At 56.1% G+C, this 25,057-nt stretch overlaps 1 protein-coding gene and 1 pseudogene across 5 annotated transcripts in view; both read right to left on the reverse strand.

Annotated features, from left to right (window-relative positions):
* Positions 1-398: 398 nt before the first annotated feature.
* LOC112635013 lies at positions 399-2,035 on the reverse strand (annotated as a pseudogene). The gene has a single exon (XR_003121854.1). The product of XR_003121854.1 is annotated as an uncharacterized LOC112635013 (transcript).
* Positions 399-25,057, reverse strand: part of TSPAN9 (tetraspanin 9) — a 216,481-nt gene continuing 191,822 nt past the window's right edge. For 2 of the 4 annotated variants that reach the window (XM_025402722.1, XM_025402719.1), the window contains 6 exons: positions 8,306-8,497; positions 7,852-7,926; positions 6,438-6,539; positions 5,611-5,742; positions 5,128-5,211; positions 399-3,932 (listed from right to left, as the gene is read on the reverse strand). In XM_025402722.1, the coding sequence (XP_025258507.1) occupies positions 3,861-3,932; positions 5,128-5,211; positions 5,611-5,742; positions 6,438-6,539; positions 7,852-7,926; positions 8,306-8,497 (657 nt within the window). In that variant the 3' untranslated portion in view covers positions 399-3,860. Of the gene's footprint in view, positions 3,933-4,859; positions 5,212-5,610; positions 5,743-6,437; positions 6,540-7,851; positions 7,927-8,305; positions 8,498-25,057 lie in introns of those variants that run through there. The other 2 variants (XM_025402720.1, XM_025402721.1) reach the window with 1 other exon arrangement.

Raw genomic sequence — 25,057 nt, forward strand, 5'->3', positions numbered from 1 at the left:
AAGCCCCTTCCCCTCCTGGAAGCTATAATTGCCTTATTCCATACCCCTCCCACCATACACTTAGGGGCCTGGCCACAGGACTGGCCATGTATGATGGGTGTACGGAGAGAGGACTACGGCCTCTCACACAGAGGGCTCGGGCACTGGGACTGACCCCGATCCAGCCTGTTTCAAGGGGTGATGTGAAGATTCCTCAGGCACCCAGAGAGGACTGAGACCCTCCCCGCGCCAGCAGATCTGTAACCTGGGCCCCAAAAGAGAGAGGAGGTCCCCGTGGGGGTGTGTCTTGCGTGAACAGCAGGAGGGGTATCTGATCCATCTGGGTCCCTCACACCAACCACAACATACGTCACAGTTTTGGCTGAGTGAACAACACACACCACTGAGAGACAGCCTGCTGTGCTTTTGACACTTTATTGGTTTTTATTTAAAAACATGCTAAAAACATGGTGTTCCATAAAGCCAGGACCAGGATGAAGGAACGCACAGATACGGCATCGCAAGCAGAAAGTGCATCTGAAACCAACAAGCGTGCTCGCCCTGCTCTCCCTCCCGTGCTGCCCGGGGGCAGGCAGGTGGGCAAGGAGTGGGCAGGAAGCCCCCCAGGCCTCACCTCCTGAGTGCCCAATCAGGGCAGGGAGGCCAGGCCCCACCCTGGACTACTGCCTCACTGCAGTGGGGAGGAGGAAAGTGGGGGGCACGGGAACACAAGGGCTGGCTGGACTCTGAGAAGCTGAGGGACAAAGAATGGACCCCAAACAGCTCGCACCCAGCTCCCATCCTATGCCACGTCCCTGCTAGTTAGCACCTCCACCGGTGGGTGGGCAGGGGCTGGAGAGGAGGGGACAGCCACTTCCATCCACCTGGACTGCTCTTTGGCCACCAAAGCCTGGAAAGATGGCCACCTAGTTCCAAGTCAAACCAGGACATCTGCAAGAGGGTCTGGGGCAGGGCTGCCCTTCCAGAGAGCCTGAGACGCAGGCCCATGCTGGAGGGAGAGGGGGTGACAAGGCGCAAGCTGGGGGAGGGGTGCAGGGGGAGACTTGCACCTTGACCCCTGCTACCACCACCCAAGGGCAGTTCGCAGCCTGTGCCCGCTCACCCCTGCTGCAAGATGGCGGCAGAGAAAGGCTGAGTCTGCAGCGGATGCCCCCTGAGTCCTCTACAAACCCTGAGGGACTTTCTGAGACAAGTGTGTAAATTGCTCACATCAGACCTGATTGAACTAACTCTGGCAGAGGGAGCCGTGAGTGAGGGAATTCTCTCCGGGGAATTCTGCCCCAGTGAGATCACAGTCAAGAGAAACTGAAGAGAGGCTGTGCCACCTTCACTGGCATCGCCGGGTGTGGCCCTCCGAGTGGAAGGCGCTTGGAGGAACACCCATTCCGTGCACAGAGACTTCCACCCAACGTAGACTCAGCCAAATAACAAAACAGCCAAGCGCAGAGCGAGTAAAGAAGGCAGCATGGGGACCTGTAGATGAGGCTCTGCAAACAGACGGATGAGGTGGGGGCTGGTGGGGCCACTGTGGCAAAGGCTCTGGGGCCAGAGGCCACCCCTGAAGCACTCCAGCAACAGAAAAGATTTTCAGGGAGGTTGCACGTCTCCCAACACACTCGGCTTTTGCTGTTGATATTAACAAAAATTAAAAATTGCATTGATAGGCACAAACCAACCCACCCACCCCACCCACAGCGAGAAACGCACGAGGCCCCGGGTCCCACCGTGCAACTGGAGCACCTGTGTGCCGAATGTCTCTCCGCCAGGGTGTGTCTGCTCCAGAATCTGCACTCTGGGGGCTCCTGGGGAGGTGGCTGAAGCTCCTTACCAGGAAGCCAGGCCAGGGGACAAGGGAAGGGCAGCTTTGCTCAAATGTGGGCCTCCCCGGGTTCCATCGGCACCACCGCCCCTGCCTCAGGGAAGTGGCCTTTACCCTGCCCAACTCACAAGACCACCCTCCTCTCAACTCCCACCCCCGCAAAACACGAGTCCTGATAATGCCAACAGTTCTATCCTCCTGGTCCCGATGTGTGTGTTACTTAAGGTGAACAGAGGAGTGACTGGTGCTGGGTGGCTGTGTCTCAGCTCTTGGAGCAGAACAGACAGGTGGAGGCTGGAGAAGAGACCTGGCCGCAGTGGGAAACCAGGGTGACAAGACAAACTGTAAAGGAAAGGCAGCCGACCACCAAGGCCCCACCTGAGCAAGTGCAGCAGATGCTGGCTAGTGGGTAAGGTCCCCATGCTGGGTCCCATGGATCCGCCACCTTTTGGACTGCAAAACAGTACGCCAGCCCAGCTGCAGTTTGGAGGGGCGCCCTGCTGCAGCCTAACCCCACTCCCCGCCTCACTCCCCAGCCTGTTTCTCTCCCAGGCCCAGCTCTGCACATGCATGACTCCGGCTGCTTTCTTCCCATGGCTCTAGTAACAAGAGCCAGTCTGACCTCGTTTGGGTTTTCTGTATTTCTTCTCCTTGGGATCACAGACGACAGGATCACCACCCAACCCACTGCTGCTGTCCATGGCCCCGGGGAAGGCGGCGAAGATCTTCGGACCCAGGTGGACGTGATTCCCTCCTTCCCAGCAGGGCAACCCACGGCTGAGCAAGGCTGGTGGGGACGACCGTGGGTCCCCGCCCCTGTGGATCCCCTGCCACTGTCCCAGCACAGCAAAAGCTAAGGACTGCTTCCCCTTCCAGAAGCAAGGGAGAAAGTGAGCAGCATCCGAACTACAGAGGTATTTGTCTGACAGTTTCTAGCAGGAATGTCTGAAATAACTGGGGTGTGCGGAACCTGCTGTGGGAGCACCCACACGGGGTGGAAGGGGAAGCCTCCTGTGCCAGCAGAGAGCGGGAGGAAGGAAGAAAGAAAATGCCAACAACTGCTCCTCAGCGAAGAGTCTAAGGACCCCTCTAGCTCTGCCACATTCCTGGCAAAGCGTTTCTCCAGCACCGTGGGCCCCCCTGCCCTGGCCTTTCCAGCTCCATTAGTCAGCAAACGCCACCTCCTGTGCAGGGGCGCCTCCAGCCTGCTTCATGCTCCACCCACCTCTCCCAGGCTCCCGTCCTCAGACACCAGCCTGGCAAGGTCCTGCATCCCGTCCACGGCCCCTCCTTCCCACACGTTCTGAGGGCGCAGGCACGCCCCATCCGAGAGCCTCCCGAGTGTCGCACGGTGGTCTGTCCTGATTGAGACTGGACAGATGTCCTCTCTTCCCACCCATCCCTCACCCTCAGGGAAAAAAATTCAAACCATTAAAGAAATCAACACAGTAAAAAGTTACAAATCAGAAATCTAACCCTAAACTTATCTGAGAGATAATATTCCTGAATAATCGTAGAGTAAAATAAAATAAAAAAAGTTACATTGTAAGGTATAAAAAGCCTGGGCGAGATGCTCCAGGGGCCTTGCCCAGAGGCTGGCAGACCCCCGCCCCGCCAAGTGCCCCATGGTGGCCATGGACGTAGCAGCCCCTGCTGGGGCGGTATCTCCACGGGGCGGGCACTCTGCTCCCCACCCCACATGGGGACAAAGTGTCAGTGTGAGGAAGGGCAGGGGCAGAAGCCCATCAGTGCTGGGGGTTCCTCCTGAGTGCACCCCAGCCCACCCTGTCGTCTTTGGCAAATACGCATATGCAGATGCAGGAATCCAGGTGCCCCGAGCCCCAGGTCTCCGTGTGCCTCCTCCTCCCTGGCACTCCACCCACTGAGAAGTCCGAGGCTGAGGCAGGGTAGGTGGGGTAGGGCAGGCCGGGGTGGGTGGGTGCAGGGGTCACATCTGAAGAGTGCAGGCAGGCGACACAAAGCTCAATCTTCTTCCCTCCACGGGGCAGCAGGGCGGGGCGGGCACTCCCGGCCAGCCCACTCATGCGTCGTACTTCTTACCAGTCCGGTGGATGTGCTGGAAAAGGGTCATGGAGAAGGCCATGCCCAGGATCTGAAAGACACGGGGAGGGGCCTGAGGCAGGAGCTGCTGCAGCCTGGACCTGACCTCAGCCCCGAGAGGCTTGGAATGTCACAGGGCACCTGGAGCAAGCAGGGATGGCCACGGGTGTGCCAGGAAAATGCTTGTGGCATGAAGAAATGAAGAAAACCGCAAACAGAGGTCACACACAGGTGAACGCTGGCTCAGCCTCGTGGCGCTGTTAGACCAGAAGCCACCAAACCTCTGCAGGACGCGCACGCATGCCCACTCAGAGGGGTGCTGTGGGCACGGGATGCACGGAGGACCTGGCCCTAAGTGGGGGCTCACAGGAGCCAAGGTGGGGAGTGGGAGGTGGCAGGGATTGTTCAGGACTCAGGGCAGCCGGGCACAGTGGCACTTTAGGAGGCCAAGGTGGGAGGATGGCTTGAGATCAGCCTGGGCAACAGAGGGAGGCCCCATCTCTATTTTTTAAAAAAAGTTTTCAGTCATTCAGGTATGGTGGTGTATACGCCTGTAGTCCCAGCTGCTTGAGAGGCTGAAGTGGGACGACTGCTTGAGCCCAGGAGTTTGTGGCTGCAGCGAGCTATAAGGGCGCCACTGCACTCCAACCTGAGCAACAAAGTGAGACCCTGTCACTTAAAAAAAGAAAAAAACAGGACTCCTGCCAAGCCTCTCCTGTCTGCTTGTAGAATACATGGTGCAATGTTGTGGCAGCAACAGGGCTGTCTCACCAATGATGTGTGCTCAGGACGATGTCACTACTTGTTTGTGTCCCTCCCCTCCTGGATCTCAAAGGAGCTGGGGACCCAGACAAGTGCAGGAGGCAGAAGGAAGCCCGCTGTGGTCTCACGGTCACAACAGATAGTGTGCCGTATGCACAGGCTGTAAAGACGGTGACCAGGGGATACCGTGTGTGCCTTGCATGGCTCTCTGGGCTCAAGGTTCGGGCAGAACTGGGGGAACCCACGGGGGGTGACTCCAGCTTCAATATCCCAGCCTAGGCCTGGCCACAGGCAGCCCTGAGCACCACTGTCAGTGCTGAGGTGCTCTCAGGTCAGAGCTCACAGAAAACGGCGGCAGGCACAGCTGCCAAGCTTGAAAAGCTGTGATGAACTCCAGACCCTCCGCCATGAACCAACACTGCCTTCACTTCTCTGTGCTTCCTTCCCTCTGCGCTGAGGCCAGCTGCTGGGGACGCCCCTCTTACCTGCATGATGAGGATGCACATCCCCACCGTGCCCAGCACGTGCTTATTGTCATCGAACCACATCTTCACCTTCTCATAGCAGCCCTGGGGAGCGAGGCCCACGACGTTAGGGTCCCAGCCCAACCATGCGCTCCGGCCCCCACCTCAAACTCTCTCCTTCCACCTCGTCCTTGCTCTTACCTCCCAGCCCTCCCTGGCCTCAGCCCTGTCCCCCTCCCTTGGTGCAGCCTCCGCCCCACCTGCAAGGCCAGCTGCACAGCCTCAGACCCCATTCAACCCCTCACCCTCTGACTCTCCCAACTGTGGGTCCAGCCCCACCCCCCATTTTCCATCTGCCTTTCGGCTTTATTTTGTGAGCCCCTACCCCACCCCACATTCAGCCAACCTCTCAGTGTCCTGGGCCCAGCCCTCGTTATAGGTCTCCTCATGCCAGGACATCCACACATGGGCTCTTGGACCCAAGCGGCCCATCCCCAGCCTCACCGTTCTCCACAAAGGCGTGGTGGCGTTGCGCCCGCAGCCCTGGGAGTTCTCCATGCAGCAGCGGTCGGGAACCGTGTTCTCCCCCAGCACTGGGTACCAGTCTGTGTAGTCAGTGACGCCACAGCATCGCATCTGGCCGGCAGGAATGGAAGGGGCGGTCAGACATGCCATGGCCTGCCCCTTCCTCCCCAGGGCCTTCCCTTGCCCAGGCCAACTCCAGCCCCCCAAAAAGTGGCCACCCTGGAGTTAAGGGCGGAGACAAAGAGCTTGCTTCTCGTCCCTTCTTTGGGCTTCAGCCGGGCCCACTGGGGAAGCGAGTGAGTGCTGCCTCCTGGAGACCACAGTGGGAGAGGGCAATGAGGCCCACCGTCGGGCTGGGCACCTCCCCACCAGCACCTCTGCTCTTTCTGTAAACCGTCCCAAGCTGACTGCCACTCAAGCCCCTGCCGGCCCCTCGCCAGGGCTTAACATGGGTGCGTCTGGGAGTATGGACTTGTTTTCCTCTTACAGCCAGGGCCTCCCCACCTAAGCCAAGCCCCATCATGGAGGCAAATCATTGCTAAAATAAATTCAGTCATTCATCCCAAAGCTCAGCCACAGCTCTCTTAGGCCTGCCCCCACCTGTGTCCTCATCTCTCTCTAGCTGCGCCCTGCTGTACCACGTCTGACTCGGCAGTTCAGGCAAATGCCCCGGTGGGTACCACCCCACTCCCGGTTAAAATCCAGAAAGCACAGGTGCCGGGTCAGGTCACCTGGGAAGGCAGCTAGAAGTGCCAGCTGCCACCCGTCCTCCCCGCCTGGCCCCGCCAGTGTGGCCCAGCCCGCACCTCAGCCTGGATGATGTTCCAGGCATTCTTCAGCCCCACATTGTTCTCCGTGTGGTACAGCAGCAGGCCTTCCTTCAGGTCCTTCTTGGCGTTCTCGTTCACCTGCCAGGTGCAGGGACACAGCGAGACGGTTAGGATCAGGACGCAGCTTGTCTCTCCAGCCCACCTCAGGCCACCCAGGATGGTGGGTGACAGATGAGGGTGAGGAAGGCAGGGAAGGCAGCTGGTCTGGAAGGCCCTGCCCACTGGGGTGGGGGGCTCTGCTGGCCCAACAGAGGTGCGGGGGTAGGCACACACTCCCAGCTTCAGAATACAGCAGGCCTTGGTGCACCCACCGCCTCCCAGCAGAGCTAAACTCAGGGTCAGGGCCAGGGCTGTAACACACAGAGGCAAAAAACACACCACGTGCCTCCGCTCTCCCATCCCAGGACCAGCCACACACACAGGCCACTCTGCCACCCTCGCCCCCCACTACACAGCTTCCCCACAGACTGCCCCCCTCAAAACACACCCTGGGAACTAAGGGAGGAAGACAGGTCATGTGACCTTGCGCCTCCCTCACTGCTGTTCTACCTGATATTGAATAGCCGTATCTACTCATGGTGCTGTTGTGAGAACTAAGGGAAACAATTCTCATAAAAGGGCCAAGAACAGGGCTGGCACAGAGAAATCTCTCGCCGTTGTTCTTTCTTCCCTTTCACAAGTGCAAAACTAAAAAATTATTCTTTCTCATCCTAATGATGTCTCTAACTTTCGGTGTGTCTCAGGCAGCTACTTCAAGAACTGCTCCTTACACAGTTCTGGAGCGCATGGTACCAAAGGACCTGCCACGCCCCAAGAGACTGAAATCCTGGCCAACTTCGCTCGTGACTGCAAACTGCCCAGCCTGGCGAGGTTATAGGGGGCCACCCACCATCCTCCTGAACCCAGGAGCAGCGCCCGTCCTCAAGGGCTCTAGTGCAGGAAACAGCCTCCCTGTGCTGTCAGTCCTGCTCAGCCAGCTTCGTCCAGAGAGTTCCTCCTTGTTTCTCATGGGTTGCTCTCAAATCACCCAGCCCAACCACCTGAGCAGGTGTGAATCCCTTCTCCAAGCAGCTTAATTCCTTCCAGTGACAGGGAGCTCGCGAGAGCCAGAGGCAGCCCACTGCCATCTCTGGTCATGCAGAGGATTCCACTTCCTGGGACTATACAACTCCCCCATCCTCCAAATTTGCCCGCCCTATGCTCCCCCCATCAAAACCTTCCAACTGGCCTTTCCTCGGTAGCTTTCCCAACCCATGGTTCCGTCTTCCTTTCTGCACAGGTGCTGCTTGCCAGCACTCTTCCTCTGGCCAGGGAAGGGCCCCTGGCCTGCCTGGCCCAACTCAAAGGGTAGTGAAATTCCATATGCCCCCTCCCATCTGGCAAGGCTTACCTTGTCCATGTAGACAAAGAAGAGGATGAGTAAGATCAGCTCTGCTAGGAGGATGACCAACAGGACGATGAAAAACTGGAAAGGAAAGGGCCAGGCATGGGTAGGTGGCAATGGGCAGGGTTGAGGACAAGGAGGGCGTGGAAGGCAGGGACAGGTGGCACCTAGGTGGGGCTTCCCAGGTCTGGGAGAGGCCAGTTCCTCCTGAGGAAACCCAGATAGCTAGGACAGGGGCATAAAGGAGCTGACTCATCAGGGAGTGGGAGGAACAACTAGGGGTATGCATAACCAATCATGAGGAGGAGGGGTGTGATCAAGCCTAGAACATTCTAGAAGCAGTTTCCCTGGGCTCAGGTTGGACACCCAGGTGGCTAGTGTTCCAGGTCTTGCCTGTCCCAGGGGTGCAAGTGCAAGGAGATCAGGAGTTGGAGGGGCTGGAGATTCGGACATAACTTACGCTGAGCAGGAGGCACTTGTTCTCCTTGATGGCCCCCAGGCAGCCGAGGAAGCCCGTCACCATAACAATGGTGCCTATGGCGATGACCAGGTTGGCTGCAGACAACGAAGGGAAGCTGGGGGAGAAGGTGGCAAAGTTGCCTTGGGACACGGAGAGCCAGATGCCCACTCCAAGCAGCCCACAGCCACAGAGCTGGAGAGGAAGGAAAGCCCATTAGCCTGGCGCTGCTCTCACACTCGTCCACGGACCTGGGAACCCTGCAGGCCCCCACCCCATGCTCTGAGACACAGATAAAGTAAGAACCGACAAGGTGGGAACGGGACTACCGTCGGGCATGGCCGCAGACCCAAAGCATGTCGGCTGAGTGATCCAGACGGTCCCCTAGCCTCCCTGTGCCTCAGTCTCCCCATATGACAACGGAGACTGTGCCAGCTTCACGAGCCTCCCAGGTCACTCTGAGGATGGATTAAACCACACAGAGGCAGAAGTGCAGGACAAATATGTGGAAGGTACTGGGCACATGTGAGCGGTCAGGTTACTCTGCGTGATAGAGAAGAGGCCCAGTGTCCAAGACGGAGGCCTGGTGAGAGGGGAGAACTGCGGCCAGGGAAAGCAAGAAAGACTTCATCTCCGGGGGTGGGAAGGGACCCTCGGAGTCGGGTTTCTTGGAGCCAGAACTTCCCGCGACTGGGTCCTGTTGCTCTGACCTGAAGGGCCATTTGTCCACTGGAGTCTGAAGGACAATTTCCCACAGATGGAGAAAGGAGGCAGTCACCAGCTGGCTGCGGGCCTGGCCAGTGTGTGGGACATGGGAGTACAGGGCTGCCTTCAACATCCACATAATAAGCTGGCCTCTGGCATGATCGGCCCCAAAACCAAAAAGTAACCCTCCCCAACAGCACCCCCGGGGCTGCCGGCGCCACCAGCTCCACCTGGGAAGCTCCCATTTCACTGGCCGCAAATCTCCACATCTGCCTGATTTTATGCTCGATCTAGCTGGCACTCCCCCACTCCCTCCGCCAGCTCAGGGGAAGTTTGCTGAGTCTAAGGAACCAATCAATCAGTCAAATAGTATTTATTGAGTGCCTACAGCATGCAGTGTGCCATGTCAGAAAAGCTACAACCACTTTAGAGACCGGTTTTCCCGGGGTCTCTGTTCCGGCTGGATGGGATGGCGGCTATAAAGTGCAGCATTTGCACTCCCAGGTGGGACGGACGGGCGCCAGTCAACGCTACGGGCGTGCAGAGGAGGCGATCACTGTCGCAGTCACGGAAGCCAGTTGAAGGAGGCAGTCCCTAAAGGGTGGGTGGACTTGGGGCAGATGAAGGACGAGAACATTCCATGCCGGGTGAACGTGCAGGGGCTAAGGGCTTGGGAGTCACAGACCCAAACGGGACTCCTGGCTCTAGCTTATCCTGGCGGTGTGAGCTTGCAAACCTCTCGTATGCAGAGTGAGAATATCATCCCCTTCCTTTTGGACTGTTGTAAGAATTAGAATGGAATAAGCTACGTGAAGTGGGTGGCCAGCTCCGGGCACTGCTTGCTGGAAAGGCACTTCCCTGGCAGTTGTTCCGTGCCAGGGCCTGTGCTGACTATGCTGAATCCAGGAATCAGCCCAGCCCCTGCTCTCAAGCTGCTCTGGCTCCTGGGAGGAAACAGAGGCTCGGGGCTGAGACAAGGCAACCCGCAATTAGGCAGGGTGGTGATGCCCACGGGACGGCGAGGGGAGGGGACAGATGCTTCCCTGAGGAAGGGCATCTCCCTCGCTTATTCCTCCACAAACCCAACACCTGCGTGTTCAGCGCCAGGCCCTGTTCTCCGAGCTGGGGAGACAGTGATACACCTCACTGGCAAAGACCCTGCCTTCACGAAGAGTAGATTCTTACAGGAGACACTGACCTTAGGTAAGCAACAAATGACACAACTTCAGCTGCTGACATGTGCCACGAAGAAAAATAAGGCTATGTAAAGAGCCAGAAAACAACTGGGGAGGGTGTGGGCAGGGAAGGTGTCTTGGAAGAGGTGGGGTTTAAGCAAAAACACAAATAAACAGGGGGAGGGAACAACATAACTATCTGGGGGAAGAACATTCCAGAGGGAACAGCAGGTGCAAAAGCCCCAGAGTGGGAAGGAGCCTGGCCAGCCAAGGAGGAGCACGCTGGCCGTGTGCTACAACACTGAGGTGACACGTGGTAGGAGACAAGGCAGGCGGGGTGGCCAGGGGCCAGGCCAGCTGGGACCTCGCAGGTAAAGGAAACGTGCAGGTGTCCTCAGTGTGACGGGAAGGCCCCGGAGCTGGAGACTGACAAGACCTCACTGAGGTTTTCCGCAGATCACTCCGGCTGCTGTTTGGAGAAGCGACCGTGGGACGGCCCGAGGGAGGCCAGGAGAGCAACTGGGAGGCTACTGGGAGGCTACTGGGAGGCGGGAGCTGGGGACGACTCATACCAGGAGGCTACAGAGGAGCGGTGAGAAATGGGCCAATGTGAGATGTTTTGAAGGTGGCATTGACAGGCCTTGCTGGGCTTTGAAGACTGAGCAGGATTTTGATAAATGGGGAACCAGAAAGGTGGTCCACACAGTGCCTGAAGAAAAAGGTGGGAACAGACACCTCCACGTATTACTAACCCAGAGACAGTGCAAGGAGCTGGACGGGGGTCCGAATGAGGTACGTCCCGCAGCTGCCTGGGTCCTTCACACTGTGGAGAGTGGGCCTGCACCCCCTGTCCCCGGGGGCAGCCCCCCATAGAACCAGGTCAGGGCTCCCAAGGAATGGGCACACTCAGACCCACGGCATCGCCCAACTGGGCCATCAGAAAGCTTCGCCGGGGAACGGGGGCTATCCCCACTGTGGCCACTAGGTGGCGCTCCAGGCTGGTCCAGAAACTCTGGGTTCGCCAGCGATGGTTGAAACTTTCATCCGAATAGTCACTGACTTTTCTTCAATCCGGTCAGTTTCTATGCTGCCGTCTCAATTTTTCTTTCATTAATCACACCATGGAGACTTTATGATCTTCATGCTGAAGATTTATGGCTCTAAAAGCCAGACCCTGGAATGAGTAAGCGGAAACTCTGCTGCGGCAGGTACTGGCTGCAGGGGGAGCCGCAAGGTGCCCCCACCCACTGCAGCTGGAGACACGCAGGACCCCAGGGCTCAGAGCCTGGATCCTCCTCGGGCCTGGAAAAGTTCTCAAAGTACAGCTTCCTCCTGACGCGGTTTCCCACTGTGGGTGTACCAGCAGGGAGGGGGGCCCCTTCCGAGCCCCTCTCTCCACTTCCCTCCTGGGGGAAGTGCTGGGACGCTCGGGAGCCTCCACCTAGGAAAATCTCTAAGGCCAGAAACTCCAGGACCTGGTCACCTCTCTTCAAACTGCTTCTCTGACTTCACACTCCACATCCTGTGATTTGGCCTTGCCAGACCCAGCCAGGAGCCTTCTACCTCTCAGGGAACATAGCTGGTGCCCTGTCCCCACATCTGTTTCCTTTCCCATTTCCTGTCCAAAGTCCTCCAGGCCCCCAGGAAAGATCTGTGGCCTATCCTACGGGGGCACAGTCTGGACCCGAAGCCTCCCTCTCCAAGCCCTCAAACCTGTTCCCGCCTCCGTCACAGCCCCCGCCTGGCACAACTCCACACATGGTGCACGTCTGCCCAGTGAGGAGGCCAGCGCAGTACAGCGGGTGCCACACACATCCCCCTGCCACACTCCCATCTTCAAGGGGTTCCAGCCGAATTGAGCCCTCTGCTCCCATCTTCCGATGGCCCAACACTATCAGAGCCTCTCGGCAAGAAGAAAACACAAAGGTCACGCCTTGATTTTCCAGGAAGCTAAGGCGGGGACATGGAAGTCCCCAGTCACAATGCCGGACTGGGACAAAACCCTGGCGTCTGGCATTCGGTGCAGAAGGCTTTACTACCACCTGCTCCCAGGGGACCTCAACTGAGAGGGCACAGGCACCAAGACCAGGCCTTTGCCATGGGTCCCATGTCCAGATCACAGCCCCCACTGCCCTCCCTGCCCCGGCCTCTGGTTTCCAGCCCAGCCTGCATAGAGCTGCCTGATTCCTTTTCCTAAAATGCCTCTCTCATCATGCTGCTCCCCGGTGTGACCTTAAGATTCTTTAGCTCTCGGAGGCCCAGTTTCTTTTAAAACATGGGATTTGGACGAGATCATTTCTCAGGTCCCTCTGGTGCAGTCTTAGCCCAGCCTGAGACGTGGTGCTGTCAGCCCTCAGCCCAGTGGTTCCCAGTCAGGAGCAATTCTGCTCCCCAGGGAACATGTGGCATGTCTGGGGACATTTTTGGTTGCCACAACTCGGGGGGGCTGCTCCTGGCCTCTGGTGAGTAGAGGCCAGGGATGCTGTTGAACACCCTGCAGCGCACAGGACAGCCCACACAGTCAAGAACTGTCTGGCCCCAGTTGTCAACAGAGTTTGAGAAACCCTGCCCCACACCCTATCCCCCCGCCAGGCACCCACCCTTGGGCGGTCAACGCCTTGAGAACAGCCATTGGAGAAAGAACCTGATGTGTTCCCTCCAGCGGTGGGGAAGGGAGAGCCAATGACAGCGACGTGCCCAAAGTGCTGGGGAGACTCCAGCTGGTGAGCCGGAGCTGGGGAGAGCCAGGGCTGAGATCGGGAAGGGAGCAAGGGCAGGAGGGAGGAGGTGACAGCAGAGACAGTTGGCCATGAAGTCTTGGCGAGCCAGGCCTGCCCCGCACAGGCAGGAGGGCGGGAACACAGGAAGCTGACCTCTGAAGCCAGCGCAGTGGGCAGGGAGAGGGTGCGGCAGGAGTGGGAGAGGGAGGTGCGGGGCAGGGGAGCCGCTCCTGTGGAGGGAGCCCAGCACACAGTACAGGAAGGAGGCAAGGCCCACCCGTGGTGGCGCAGCCAAAGCTCAGGGCCAGAGAGCTTAGCTGGTGGCATTCGGGAAAATTCCCTTCCAAAACCAGAGGGTTGTCTCAGCTGAGATGACTGAGCTATAATCTAGCCCACAATGGGACAATCTGGGGTGAGGCAGGGTGACTCAGGGGATCAGGCCCCAGGCAATGCTAGCACCAATTTGCAGGAGGTCACCAGCCACTCCTGGTGTGGTCCAGGCCTGATTGATGCCCTCCCCAGAGCAGGAGCAGACCCAGGGACTAGCCAGAGTACCAAGCCTCCCCTGCCCCTTCCCCAACCGAAGGTATTTCAAAATAACTTCAAATCAGGGCTACGAACAAATCCACATCCAAATTTGGAAAGATGAATCCCATCCTTACATTTGCCAATGGCCTCCCTGAGGGCCAGGATTTGGGTCTGTCATGTTTGTGGTTAAATCCACAGAGCCTAGAGCAGGGCCTCACTCCTGGCAATGCCTTTAAGTCCCACAGGGCGATCCGGTCTGGGCCCTGCCCTGACTCTGGAGGAGGGAGAGGGTGCAGGCCCCCGGCACAGAGAAAAGCCCCAAGTCATCAGGCTGTATCAGAATCTTCTCTGTCACCAGGGGCCCATCCAAACACACACAGCAGGTAAACTTAGGCCCAGTCAGGCTATGGCTAGACAGTGAGCCCACACTCCAGCCTCACCTCATTTGTTAAGTCTTGTAATTAGCTAATATCCCCAGTGTCTTCCTTGTCTTCAGTTTGAACCATGTTGACTGTGGTTTCAACACAGGCTTCTGCCACGTGTCATTATGTATATTTCAAGCAGGCATCCGGCCGGGCGCGGTGGCTCAAGCCTGTAATCCCAGCACTTTGGGAGGCCGAGACGGGCGGATCACGAGGTCAGGAGATCGAGACCATCCTGGCTAACACGGTGAAACCCCCTCTCTACTAAAAAATACAAAAAAACTAGCCGGGCGAAGTGGCGGGCGCCTGTGGTCCCAGCTACTCGGGAGGCTGAGGCAGGAGAATGGCGTGAACCCGGGAGGCGGAGCTTGCAGTGAGCTGAGATCCGGCCACCGCACTCCAGCCTGGGCGACAGAGCCAGACTCAGTCTCAAAAAAAAAAAAAAAAAAAAAGCAGGCATCCTATTTCTCTGGGGGTGAGGGACACAATTCCCCCTTCAAGCTTTCCCCTTCCTCAGCTTCTCCACCTGCTTCCATGCTGCTTAGAACCCAGGGGCAGCCACTGCCCATATCTCATGGTCTCATGGGTGCCATCGGTCCCCCAGTGGTGGGAGCAGCCCCTCCCCAAGCCTGACTCCTCTGCCAGCACCAGGCCCACAGCAGCACATCTGGGACCTCGCAGGCCTCTGTGTAGACTTGCTGCCCACCCTCACTAAAACATGCACAGCTGGGCCCAGTGGTTCACGCCTGTAATCCTAGCACTTTGGAAAAAACAACAAACAAACAAACAAAAAAAAAAACAAAAAAACACATGCACTTCCAGGACCCAGGTTCATGTCTTATCCATTTTTCTTCCATCGTGGGGCCCAGAGCATGCCTGGATTACTAGATAAATATTTGCTGGAGGAATGAATGAATGAATGAATGAATGAATGATGGGGATGGACGGAGGGGCCTGAGCAGGCCATAGCTGGGGAACAGGACCAGACTCAGACATGCAAACCCTCCTGAAAAAGCAGCCTCCTGTGCACCCCGTCTTCCCCACTCCTGGAACCCCCAGTGCCCTCGTGTTGCTCCCATCTCTGCTGCCCTGTTTTAATCCCCACTGTCTCACGTGTCTGCAGAGCCCCACAAGGCACCTGGGATCCTCACGTCGGATGTCACTGGTGGCCCCCAACCTGGCCCCTGGCCCCCCCGACACCCTCATCCATTTTTTGCTTGCAGGAGATTTTCAAATGCTAGGACTCAGTGCTCCCTAATGTTTCTATGAGCCAAGGCCAGGCCCAACATTTAATGGCATTTCATAAATTAGTGGATGTGGAGAATTTTAAAAAAAGGAAAAAACCAAAACAGCTTTAATTTCACAGCCTGACATGCCAGCTAGTAATGAACCTGCCTGGCTCTGGAAGAAGCCAACCTGCCAAGAACTTCATCGTGGGGAGCAGAGACAATACATCAGTGCCAGGAGCGCGGCCGCTGCTTTGTATTTCAGACACCCCCTGGCCTCCAAGGGCCCCCGCAGCTCATTCATTCTCACAGCCATAAAGGGAGAGGCAGGAGGGGCAGGGGAGGAGACACAGCAGACGAAGCCTCCAGTTCTGCATGGAGAGAAATGAAGGGACAAAGTCAGACACGTCTTTGCCAAAGTCGCCCAGCAGGCAGGAGGACCACCGCTCAGTGGAACCATGGAGCAGGATGCAGTCACACAGGGTCTCCCAGGGTCCGAATGCTCACCATCCCACAATGCACTCCATTCTTTTTTTTTTTTTTTTTTTTTTTTTTTTTGCGTAACTCTAATCAGTCAAGAATTCTTTCTTATTAATGCAAGAATATACTTCCCTGTGGCTAACATGCATCAATCCTAGTTTTGCCCAAGAGGCCCATTAAGAACAGGCCTGTCTCAAACTGAAAGTTAGGCTCCAGCTACGGTAGGACCAGCTCTTCCCCTCCTACGTTCTGAGCTCTATACTTCTAGTAATTCAGCCTAAGGCCCCATTGGCTTGAGCGGCAGCCATAGCACAGTTCAGTCTCACACTGAGCTTGTGCATACGTCAAGTCAGATGGCATGATTCCTTGGTCATTACTGTTGGTCCCCACACTTTCTCTCAAAGCCTCCAGTTCACCTTCACACCTTCACTTTGCAGCCCCTAATCTCACCACCTTACACAGGTGTCATGGAGATCACACCCATATTTTTGTGCCTAATTTTCCTCCAAATAAACATTACGTAAAGCATTTGCATATCTACAACCCAGTTACATTTTGATTATACAAGAATGGGGTTATTCTCCATGTGAGATAGTTCTAAGAGAGAATGTCTACCCATGGCCAAACTTAAGGGGCATCGTGTTTGGGAGCTGCAAGCCTCTGCGGTTATAAAGCTCATGAATTACGTTTCAAGAGGGCCAATCATCTCCAGCCAACTTTGTAACCCTTCCCCAATTGACCAAAACCCCTAGCATTTGAGAGTGAGTCCTGTTACAACACCTACACCTCTTGTAATCTAAAACCCCGAAGTGTATATTGGGATGGAGGAGTCCATGATGAAGGAGATTCTACCTGAGACTTTGGGGACAGCTCCCTGCCACCCTCCAGGGGGGTCAGGGCCCAGGGTGGGGGGATAAATGCCCAGTCACCAGCAGTCCTGGCCCCCAGTTGCACAAAGGGCTTGGTGTCCTCTGGCCCCTGGCTGGGGGCAGAGTTGGCCCTGTTGAAGTGCTACCCATCTGTTTGGGTTTCCTGGCCTAGCCTTAGTATGGTAGGGGATGGGGGGGTCACCTGCCCTGCTTGGCCTAGCCTTAGTATTGGGGGGGGGGCACCTGCCCTGCCTGGGGGCTCGCTCCAACCAAGGCATCTGTGAGACTCTAGGTTGGTATAGCCCTGGGGGCAGGGAGAACCTGAGTCTGTTCCGGGCTTCAAAGACGAAGGCATGGGTGAGAGATGGCCCAGTCCCCAACACGGCGATGCCTAGATAGCAAGGACCGAGACAGGGAAGGATGGGGGCATCTACCATGTGCCGTCCCAACACACCCCATTATAAGCCATGCCTCTTTCTGGGAGAAAGGCTACAGGGCAATGCAGGTCACCTCCCGCACCTCCACCTGTACCCCATCCCCAGGCCGCCTGACAGGTCACCTCCTGCACTTCCACCTGTACCCCATCCCCAGGCCACCTGACAGCAGGCCCCAGGTCCACTTTCTCAGGCACCAGCATCTTCCACCTTCTCATATTGGCCCACGGGCCTTCTTCCTCCATGCCGAACTGGAAGAGGAGGTGGAGACACGTCCAGAACCCCCAAGGGGCCCGGTGTAGGGCCAAAGCTGTCAGAAGGAACAAAGCCTGAGGAACGGCCCTCAGAAGGACCACAAAATGACATGTGGCCAGGATGCCAAAGAGCAGCAGATAATACAGAGCACCTACCAGCCTTGTGAAGGAGGAATGATCATTCACCAGTCCATAAACATTGATTCCCGCTGCCGCTGCAGCCCTACCAGGGCAGGCTGCGCACGCGGGGCAGAACCACATCTTCTTCCCAATCAAGCCCGTCCCGGGCCTGGGCAGTGGGGTCAGGGGCTCTTCCCAGACCGAGGATGCACAGTGCAATCACAAGAGGGGGTGCGGGTGGGTGCGGGGAAGAAGGACCACACAGGGAGGGCTTGTTACTCAGCAATCCCAAGCTCCTACCAGCCCATGCAGCTCCTGCTCACTTTGGGCATGGGAGGATGTGGCCCCTAGACTGCAAGCCTCTGCTGCAGACCCTGGGCAGATCAAGCGAGCAAAAGGGCACAGCTGTTTCCCATCCCTATGCAGGAACACACAGAGGGCAGGCTGCGGGGACGCACGGAGGGCAGGCCGCGGGAACACACAGAGGGCAGGCTGCAGCACCTACGGAACAGGAATGGGGAAGAAGCTCCCAAGAAGGAGGCTGAAAAACCAGTCATGGCCTCCACTGGACGTTTCGGTTCTCTGAGCTGGTGGGAGGACTGCCCTTTGCTGGGAGAGTAGGGGTGAGAAGGACCCTGGGACATGCCTTTTCCCCAAACTCTGGAACTTGTCAGCACTGGACAGAAGGCAGTGTGGAGCCTCAGGCCACCAGCACCCAGTAACACTGTATGATGTGCAGGGTGGGCACTCTGCACTGGGCAGGAGTGGGGGACGCTCAGGTGCCTCTCGTTACCTGCATGCCCAGAGCCACGGCTGCCCAGGGAGGAAGCACGAGGAGGCAGCCTGGGGCCCCAGCACACGGCACTGTCTCAATTCCCAAGGTCACTGTAAAGTGGAAGGGAAGGCACCAAGAACTCAGAATAACTTGTCAGAGGGGTCTGAGAAAGGATTTTCCAATCACCAATATAGTTTTTCCTTCCTGAATTTGTTTTATTTTGTCCATCTGGGGAGAAAGGCATTTCTGACAGCATCAAAGCACACAGTAATTGTGAAGCCGGGCTGCTGTGGGAGGCAGGATGGGCTTCAGAAACCAACCTTCAAGGACGGCAGTATAACTGGCGGCTACCTGGGCTTCCCATAGAAGGCAGAACCATCGGCAGCGCAGACCTCAGGACCTGGAGCCCAGGGGAGCAGGAGGTGCAGTGCAGCTCTGGCAAGCCACTTAACCTTTCTGAGATGTTTCTCTGATAAACCAGAGAGAGAGAAGAGCACCTCCCCAGCACTCAGGGACACTGTGGGGATGAACAGGGCTCTGCCTGCCGAGCACTTTGTGTTCCTCAGAACATAAACGCTGTACAAGGTGTTATTACTCCAACTCCTTGGAAAATGCAGGGAGAACAGGACAAGGATGCCTTGAGTTCCCATTACATCTTTCTGGCAAAGAGCTCCAAATATCCAGGAGACTGTAACTCATTCTTCAGGATGGCAAAGGGGGTGGGGATCATTCTCCCTGTTTTGGGAAAGGAGGTGCCCCCAGAGGTGAAGAAAAGTCACACAGTGAAGACTTTAAGACTGGTGCTTCTCATTCAGCACAGCTGCCTCAGCTCCACCCATGGCAGGTCCGAGGCCCTTTCAGTAATGTAATGAGGGTGATCTTCCACGGCTCTAGCTCAGCAAACAACACCATAGTTACCCAAATAGGTATCAGGAGAGACTGCCTGACAACCAGGTCCATCTCTGGCCCCAACACAGCCACCCACACTCTCTCTAGCTATAGCCCTTTGACAGGGCCCACACACGTGGAGCACCTTCTCCCTGGGGATCCTATGCCCACAGCCTGATTATTTATACTGCCAGCCGGGAGCTATGACCACCCACGCCAGCATTTTGGCATTTCTGACATGCTTCATGGGGGACACGGGATGGTTCAGTGCAGATCTCTCTGCCAGAGATGGTCTCAGCACCAACTTAAGTGACAACATGAGATCCCTCCCTGCCCTGTGCCAGGCTGTGCCCACTTCAGGGCTCTCCTGGTCACACAGGAGGCTGTGACCCATCCTGTCTGCAACATGTGCATAGCAATTCAGGTTACTCCGTTGAAAGCTGCCTGCCTGTCCACAGTCTCCCCAGACAAATGTGTCCCAGGTCACGAAGCTCTTGGTGGGACAGCTGCACCTGCTCCCAGTGCCCACGGCCGCCTTCCCTGCCCTTCCTCCTCATGCTCTGCGGCTGTGGACAAGTGCCGATCGTGCACCAGAGCTAGTCTGAGTGCTTTGCCTCTATTGCCTCATTTAATCCTCCCAACCCAGTGGCATCTTTGTCCTCCCCATTTTGCATATGAGAAAACACAAGTATAGTGAGGTTCAGGAATGAAGAGACCCAGGACATCTGACTCCAAAAACTGCATTCTTACCCACCACCTCCCGCTGCTGGCATCTGGGTCATCTGCCTGGCTCTTTCCCATGAAAGCCAGAAAGAGTGTCACCCAGACACGTGCCTGCTCTGAGAAAGGAAGGCTAGCTGTGATAGAGTGCGCAGACGCAAGCCTCTGGGCCTGGAGCACTCCTTCTAGCCAAGGAGGACAGGATGAAAAAGCAGTGTTGGTGATGACTCTGGTGGGGACGGAGGCAGCCAAGCCGAGGAGAGAGCTGGCATTCACTGAGCCCATATCACACGCCAGGAACTGTGTCCCACCCTTTCCACAAATGCCATACAGAGCAGTTACTATTCTTTTCTCTGGACTTTACAAAGGATCAAAGAGGTTGAGTATCCCGTCTAAGCTCACACATGGAGTTGACAGAGCTGGGATTTTAACACAATTTGCTATGACTCTTGTGATTCCAACCTCCACCTGCCTCCTACAGACCTGAGAAAAATCTAAGATTTCATTGTATTAAACATGTTCGACAAATTCATAGCCCAACCTGAGTTGGGGGAGGTGACACAGGCATGCCAAGAAGTGGAGAGAGCCAGGCACACAGCCCAGGTGGTGGGGTGGGGAAAGGAGCGGGTACATGGTCACAGCAGACAGGAGCAACACACAGATGCTCAGGGTGGAGGTGGTGGTCCGGCCGAGGGCGTCTACCTGCTTTGCTGATTCTCCCAGAGCTGTGAAAATTGTTGGCTACACCATTCTCCAAGAGGAAGCAAGGAGGAAGAAAATAAACACAGCTGCAGCTCAGTGGACCTTTTTGCACCCGTATCTCCACAAAACAGGGGCTCACAGAAATAATAACGACGCTTTGCCGTTCGTTTTCCAGTGGGCGCTTCCATGTACCGCGTCTCTGCAAATGGTGATGATGATCTTGAGTGGAGCCCATTTTACAGGTGAAAACACTGGAGCCCTTGGAGTTGGACCCTTTTCTACGCGGTACCTGTAACTGACCGATGTAGTGAGCAGGGATGTTGAGAGTTTTCTTATTTGACCCACAAGGACGCGGAGTTTCAGAGGAAAGCACAGAAGCCACTGAAAATATTTCTGCTTTTTGGAAAAGAGTAACCTGCTCATGGGATCCTCCGGCCAGTGAGTTACTCAGCAGCTGCCTTGCACACATCTGCCCTGAGCCCAGCACTGCGCTGGCTTCTACTGCACACAAGATCATGAGACAGGGTCCTACCCTGGGAATACCCGGGCCAGCTGGACCAACAGCACCAGGCTGCAGAGGTGGCCGCAGTGTGAGACAAGACACTGGCCAGAGTTGGAGTGTGTGGGTCAGAGACGGCCGTGGCTGACTCTGGCCTTGGGTCCAGGTAGACCTGGTTAAAGTTCCAGATTCCCTCGTTCACCAGCCAGCAACCGCAGAGAACGACTTTTTCTCTGGTGCTTGTGTTTTAAATGGGAATTAACGGTACCTACCACATAGGGTTGTCGTCAGGATTAAATGAGGTTCGTGAAAATAAACTTCCTAGCATGACGCCTTGTACACAACTATAAATGAAAGCCATTATTAGTATTTACAGCCTGCAGCCGTCATTCCCCAGGTTATGGAGGCCAGCGGTGAGTCAGGAACCTGCGGTGGAGACAGGCAGGGAGGTCCTCCACTGCCCCCGCTGCCCCGGCCCCAGCCGGCACACGGGGGCTGCTCCTGGGCCTCCCCAAGCCCTGTCCACCCAGGTCTGCAGCAGCGTCTGCCCAGATGGGCTCTACTCCCTCTGCCGTCCTGCCGGTCCCCAGCCATCCATCTCCAGGAGGCGGCTTGCTTTCCCGATTTGCAGGCGTGCTTTCTTTTGGCAGGGAGCTGCTGCTGTCTGTGCTCTGGACCGTAAAACAAGTTTTCATCAATAAATTAAGATAAGCGGAAAGTCAGCTCCAGAGGAGGCGGGCTGAGGCGGGCTGGCGGGCGGGAAGCTGTTCTGTGACCCAGAAGGGGCAGAGGCAAATCCAAAGCAAGACTGGATCCCCGCCCCCGTCCCCAGGTCCCCTGTGCCCCATTCGACCCAGGCCTCTCAGACGGGGAAGATTGGGAGGTCACCTGCCTCCCTCCAGCCCCATTCCATCCTCGAGGCGGGTGAGCCAAGTGTCACAGCGACAGGTACAGTCAGGCTCTCAGCAATGCTCTGAGCCAAAGTAATGGTCCCAAGTGCTGTGCTGGGTGAGCTAAATCACTCAGACACTTGCCTGCCCAATCACAGATAAAAACTCTGCAAATAAAAATGCTCCTCTCACAGAGTTTCCTTGCTCTTCAGTGTAAACCCAGTTCACAAAATGCACCTTCCACGCCTCTACGTCCAGGCCCTGCTCACGGCATGTCCTTCCATCTAAAAAGCCGTCTTCTTCCCTTTGCACTGTTCTCGGTCCAATCCAGAGCCATCCAGGCCCAGCTGAAGCCCCACCTCCTCCTCCAGGCTCACAATCCTCCCTCACCCACCAACACGCTGCAGTGGCTCGACTGGCCGTCACTGGCCCCAGGACGTTCTCCTGCCTTGTTAGCACTGACCTTTGCCGGGTGCCTGTCCTGCCTACAAATGGCTGCCTGAGGGCAGGAGCCTTCCTTCAGACCTCTCTGCACAATTCCCTAGCATCAAGCACAACGCTGGGCACAGAGGCCCTGGTTCATAGACAGCCAAATATGGATTGTGGGAGCCCGAGTGAAGGAGGGAAGTGGGAACGCTGAAGCAAAGGAAGTTTTCAGCTCAGCAACAGGGGCGACTCCCCAGCCCGGCGCGTTGCTGCACCACCTCCTTCAGTCCCTCACGCTCGCACAGGCCAGAGCATATGGCAGGAGACGGGCCATCTGTCCGTCCACCGCCACACATGGAGAGGTGCGCCTCTCCGCATATGTTTATGAGTTAACAGACAGGTAACCCTTTAGACGAAGCAATGTCATGAAGCCCAAACACAGCACACTATGTGCTGCTAGCGGGCCAGGTCAACCTGGGTGTCACTCACTCCTTTGAGTCTTGGTTTCCCCACCTATAAAACAAAAAGTTGAAACTAAAACTATTCAAAGCCCTTTCCAGCCCGATGAGCCTATGATTGTGCTTCTCCTTAGTCCTCTCCCTGGCTGTACGAGACGAAAAGGCAACTGCTATGAGTCCATTTTACAGGTGAGCAGGTGGAGGCCTCCGAAGCTAAGTGACTTGCCCACAGAGCCAGGAGGCTGGAACCCAGCACATCTGCCTCCCTAAGAGTGGCAGGAAATGATGTCCAAGTGCCACGTGAGCTGGGCCTGAGAAGTGCTGCCATTTAGCGCTCGCCCCCTTGTGAGATACATCATGATCAAACGCCCTGGTTAAGGAAACCGAGGCTCGGAGACGTGACTTGCTCAGGGTCCACCGTCAAGGTCTGATGCCAATTCACTGTCTGCCAAGGGAAATGACCATTTAAATACAAGGGAGAAGATGGCAGTCTCAGGCCACAATGCCATTAAATCAAGACTGCTAATTACACCCCAACCCGGGTATCAGTCAGAATCAATTACGTCTGAGTCCAGGCGCTCTACTCACCTGGAATGAGCGGAGTTGTGTGCGGCCTCTGACCAAGTGTAGGCTGGGGGAGGCTTGGGACGTGGCAGCTGTTAAGGCAGAACCCAGCAGGCCCTCCCTGCGCCCCTCCCACCCCCACACGGTGAGGATAAGCATTCCCACCACCGTAACCGGGAAGGGGAAAGACGCCATTTCACAAAGGGCAAACAGCAGGGTGGGGGGATGACCTCTGGGATAAATAGTGAGTTGGCAAGAGGCACCAAGAACCAAGTTCAATGAACAGAACAGAAATATATCGAAAATAGCAAAAAGAAACAATTACTACACATTTTCATTTGAGATCCGAGGAATACATTTGCTCTGGCTTTTGCTTATTCAACAGAAAAAAAAAAAAAAAAAGAGCAGCAGCCAGAGAGAGCCGAGGAGGGCACGGCAGACTGCAGACGCTCGCACTTTGCGGCTCTGCGTTCCCTTCAGCTCTCAAAAGAGTGTTTTTTGAGATACAGGCTGGCACGGGAGCCACAAGAAATAACACTACAGGTGGAGGGTGCTGCCTCCAGGTACCCACAAAATAGATACCCTCAAACAAGCAGGGAGTGGTGCCACTGCCGTCCAGTTGGCAGCTCTGCATCTCTGGAAGTAGAAATTATTCAAGAGAAAAAGAATTAGATTTTATGTGGAGATAGAACCTTAAGGTTCCTGGCACCAGCTGCTCAGGGGAGCTAGTCTGGCTTCAGTTCAGGAAACTCTGACCTCTGTTGCAAAAGCAAACCTCCAACGATGTAATCCTGCAGATTCTGCCCCTCCTGCAAAAAGCAGGTCACCAAGGCCCTGAAATGGGGATACTCAGCCAGTGCTACCCAGGCCAGAGCAGAGCCAACCCACCCCTGGGGAAAGGGCAAGGCTGCGTCCGGCGCCCTCACAGTCACGCAACGTCCAGCGTCCTCAGTCTGTGGACACGACACTGTGGACACTGGACACGCAGGACGTGGGTCAGGGTCTTGCTCTTGCACCAGGTGCAGGTACCCCTCAGGGCTTCTTTTCCCAGCTCATCGTGACGGTGAAAATCAAGGTTTCCTGAACAGGGTGCCCACGTTGCTTGTCAAATCACAAAAGCCGGAAACTCCCTGCTTGCACCGAAAGGCAGTAGCCCCACTTCCTGTGTGTCACACGTGCCCTGAGTCACATCTTCTGAGGCAGAGTGTCTGTCCCAGTCTTTTGAACGTGCTTCTCTGCCTGTGTCCCCTACTTTGGAGATGCAATTCTCCATAAATTCTTCCATCCGGGAGTCACGGCTTGGACCTGGGGCGTGTGGTTAGAGCACAGGCGCTGAAGCCAACGCCTGGTTCTGAATCCCAGCTCCACCCCTTGTCAGATGTAGCTCTGGGTGAGCTGACCTCAGTGACTCCAAATCTTCGTCTGTAAAATGGGGATAATAATGCTCTCTCCTCCAAAAACATATATGGTACTTACCATATCCGGCTGTTGTGAATATTAAATAGGACAAAACTTCTAAAGCTCTTAGAACAAGAGCGCAGCCTAACACGGAGTCAGTCTTCATACAAGTTAACTATCACCGTCACCACTGTCACCCTCCCCATTTCATCCACCTGCAAATTCTCAGGCCACATCCCGCAAATCTCCTGCAGCCACCTCTTCCTTTCCACTCTCCCGACCTGGTTCCTAGTCTCATCCATTTGGCCGGAACACGGGGTAGGCTTTTGGGCTGGTGGCCCCACCTCCTCTCTGTTACCAAAACCCCATCACTCTGCGCAGAGCACATCATGCCTTCCAGGCCCTAGAGGGCTCCTACAGCCCAAGGGATGTGGCTCGATCATGGAGTTCCTTCAAGACCTCTAGAGGCTCATCTTTTCCATATTCTTTGGCAACTATACCT

Source organism: Theropithecus gelada, chromosome 11 (genome assembly GCF_003255815.1).
Source record: "Theropithecus gelada isolate Dixy chromosome 11, Tgel_1.0, whole genome shotgun sequence".
NCBI lineage: Eukaryota > Metazoa > Chordata > Mammalia > Primates > Cercopithecidae > Theropithecus > Theropithecus gelada.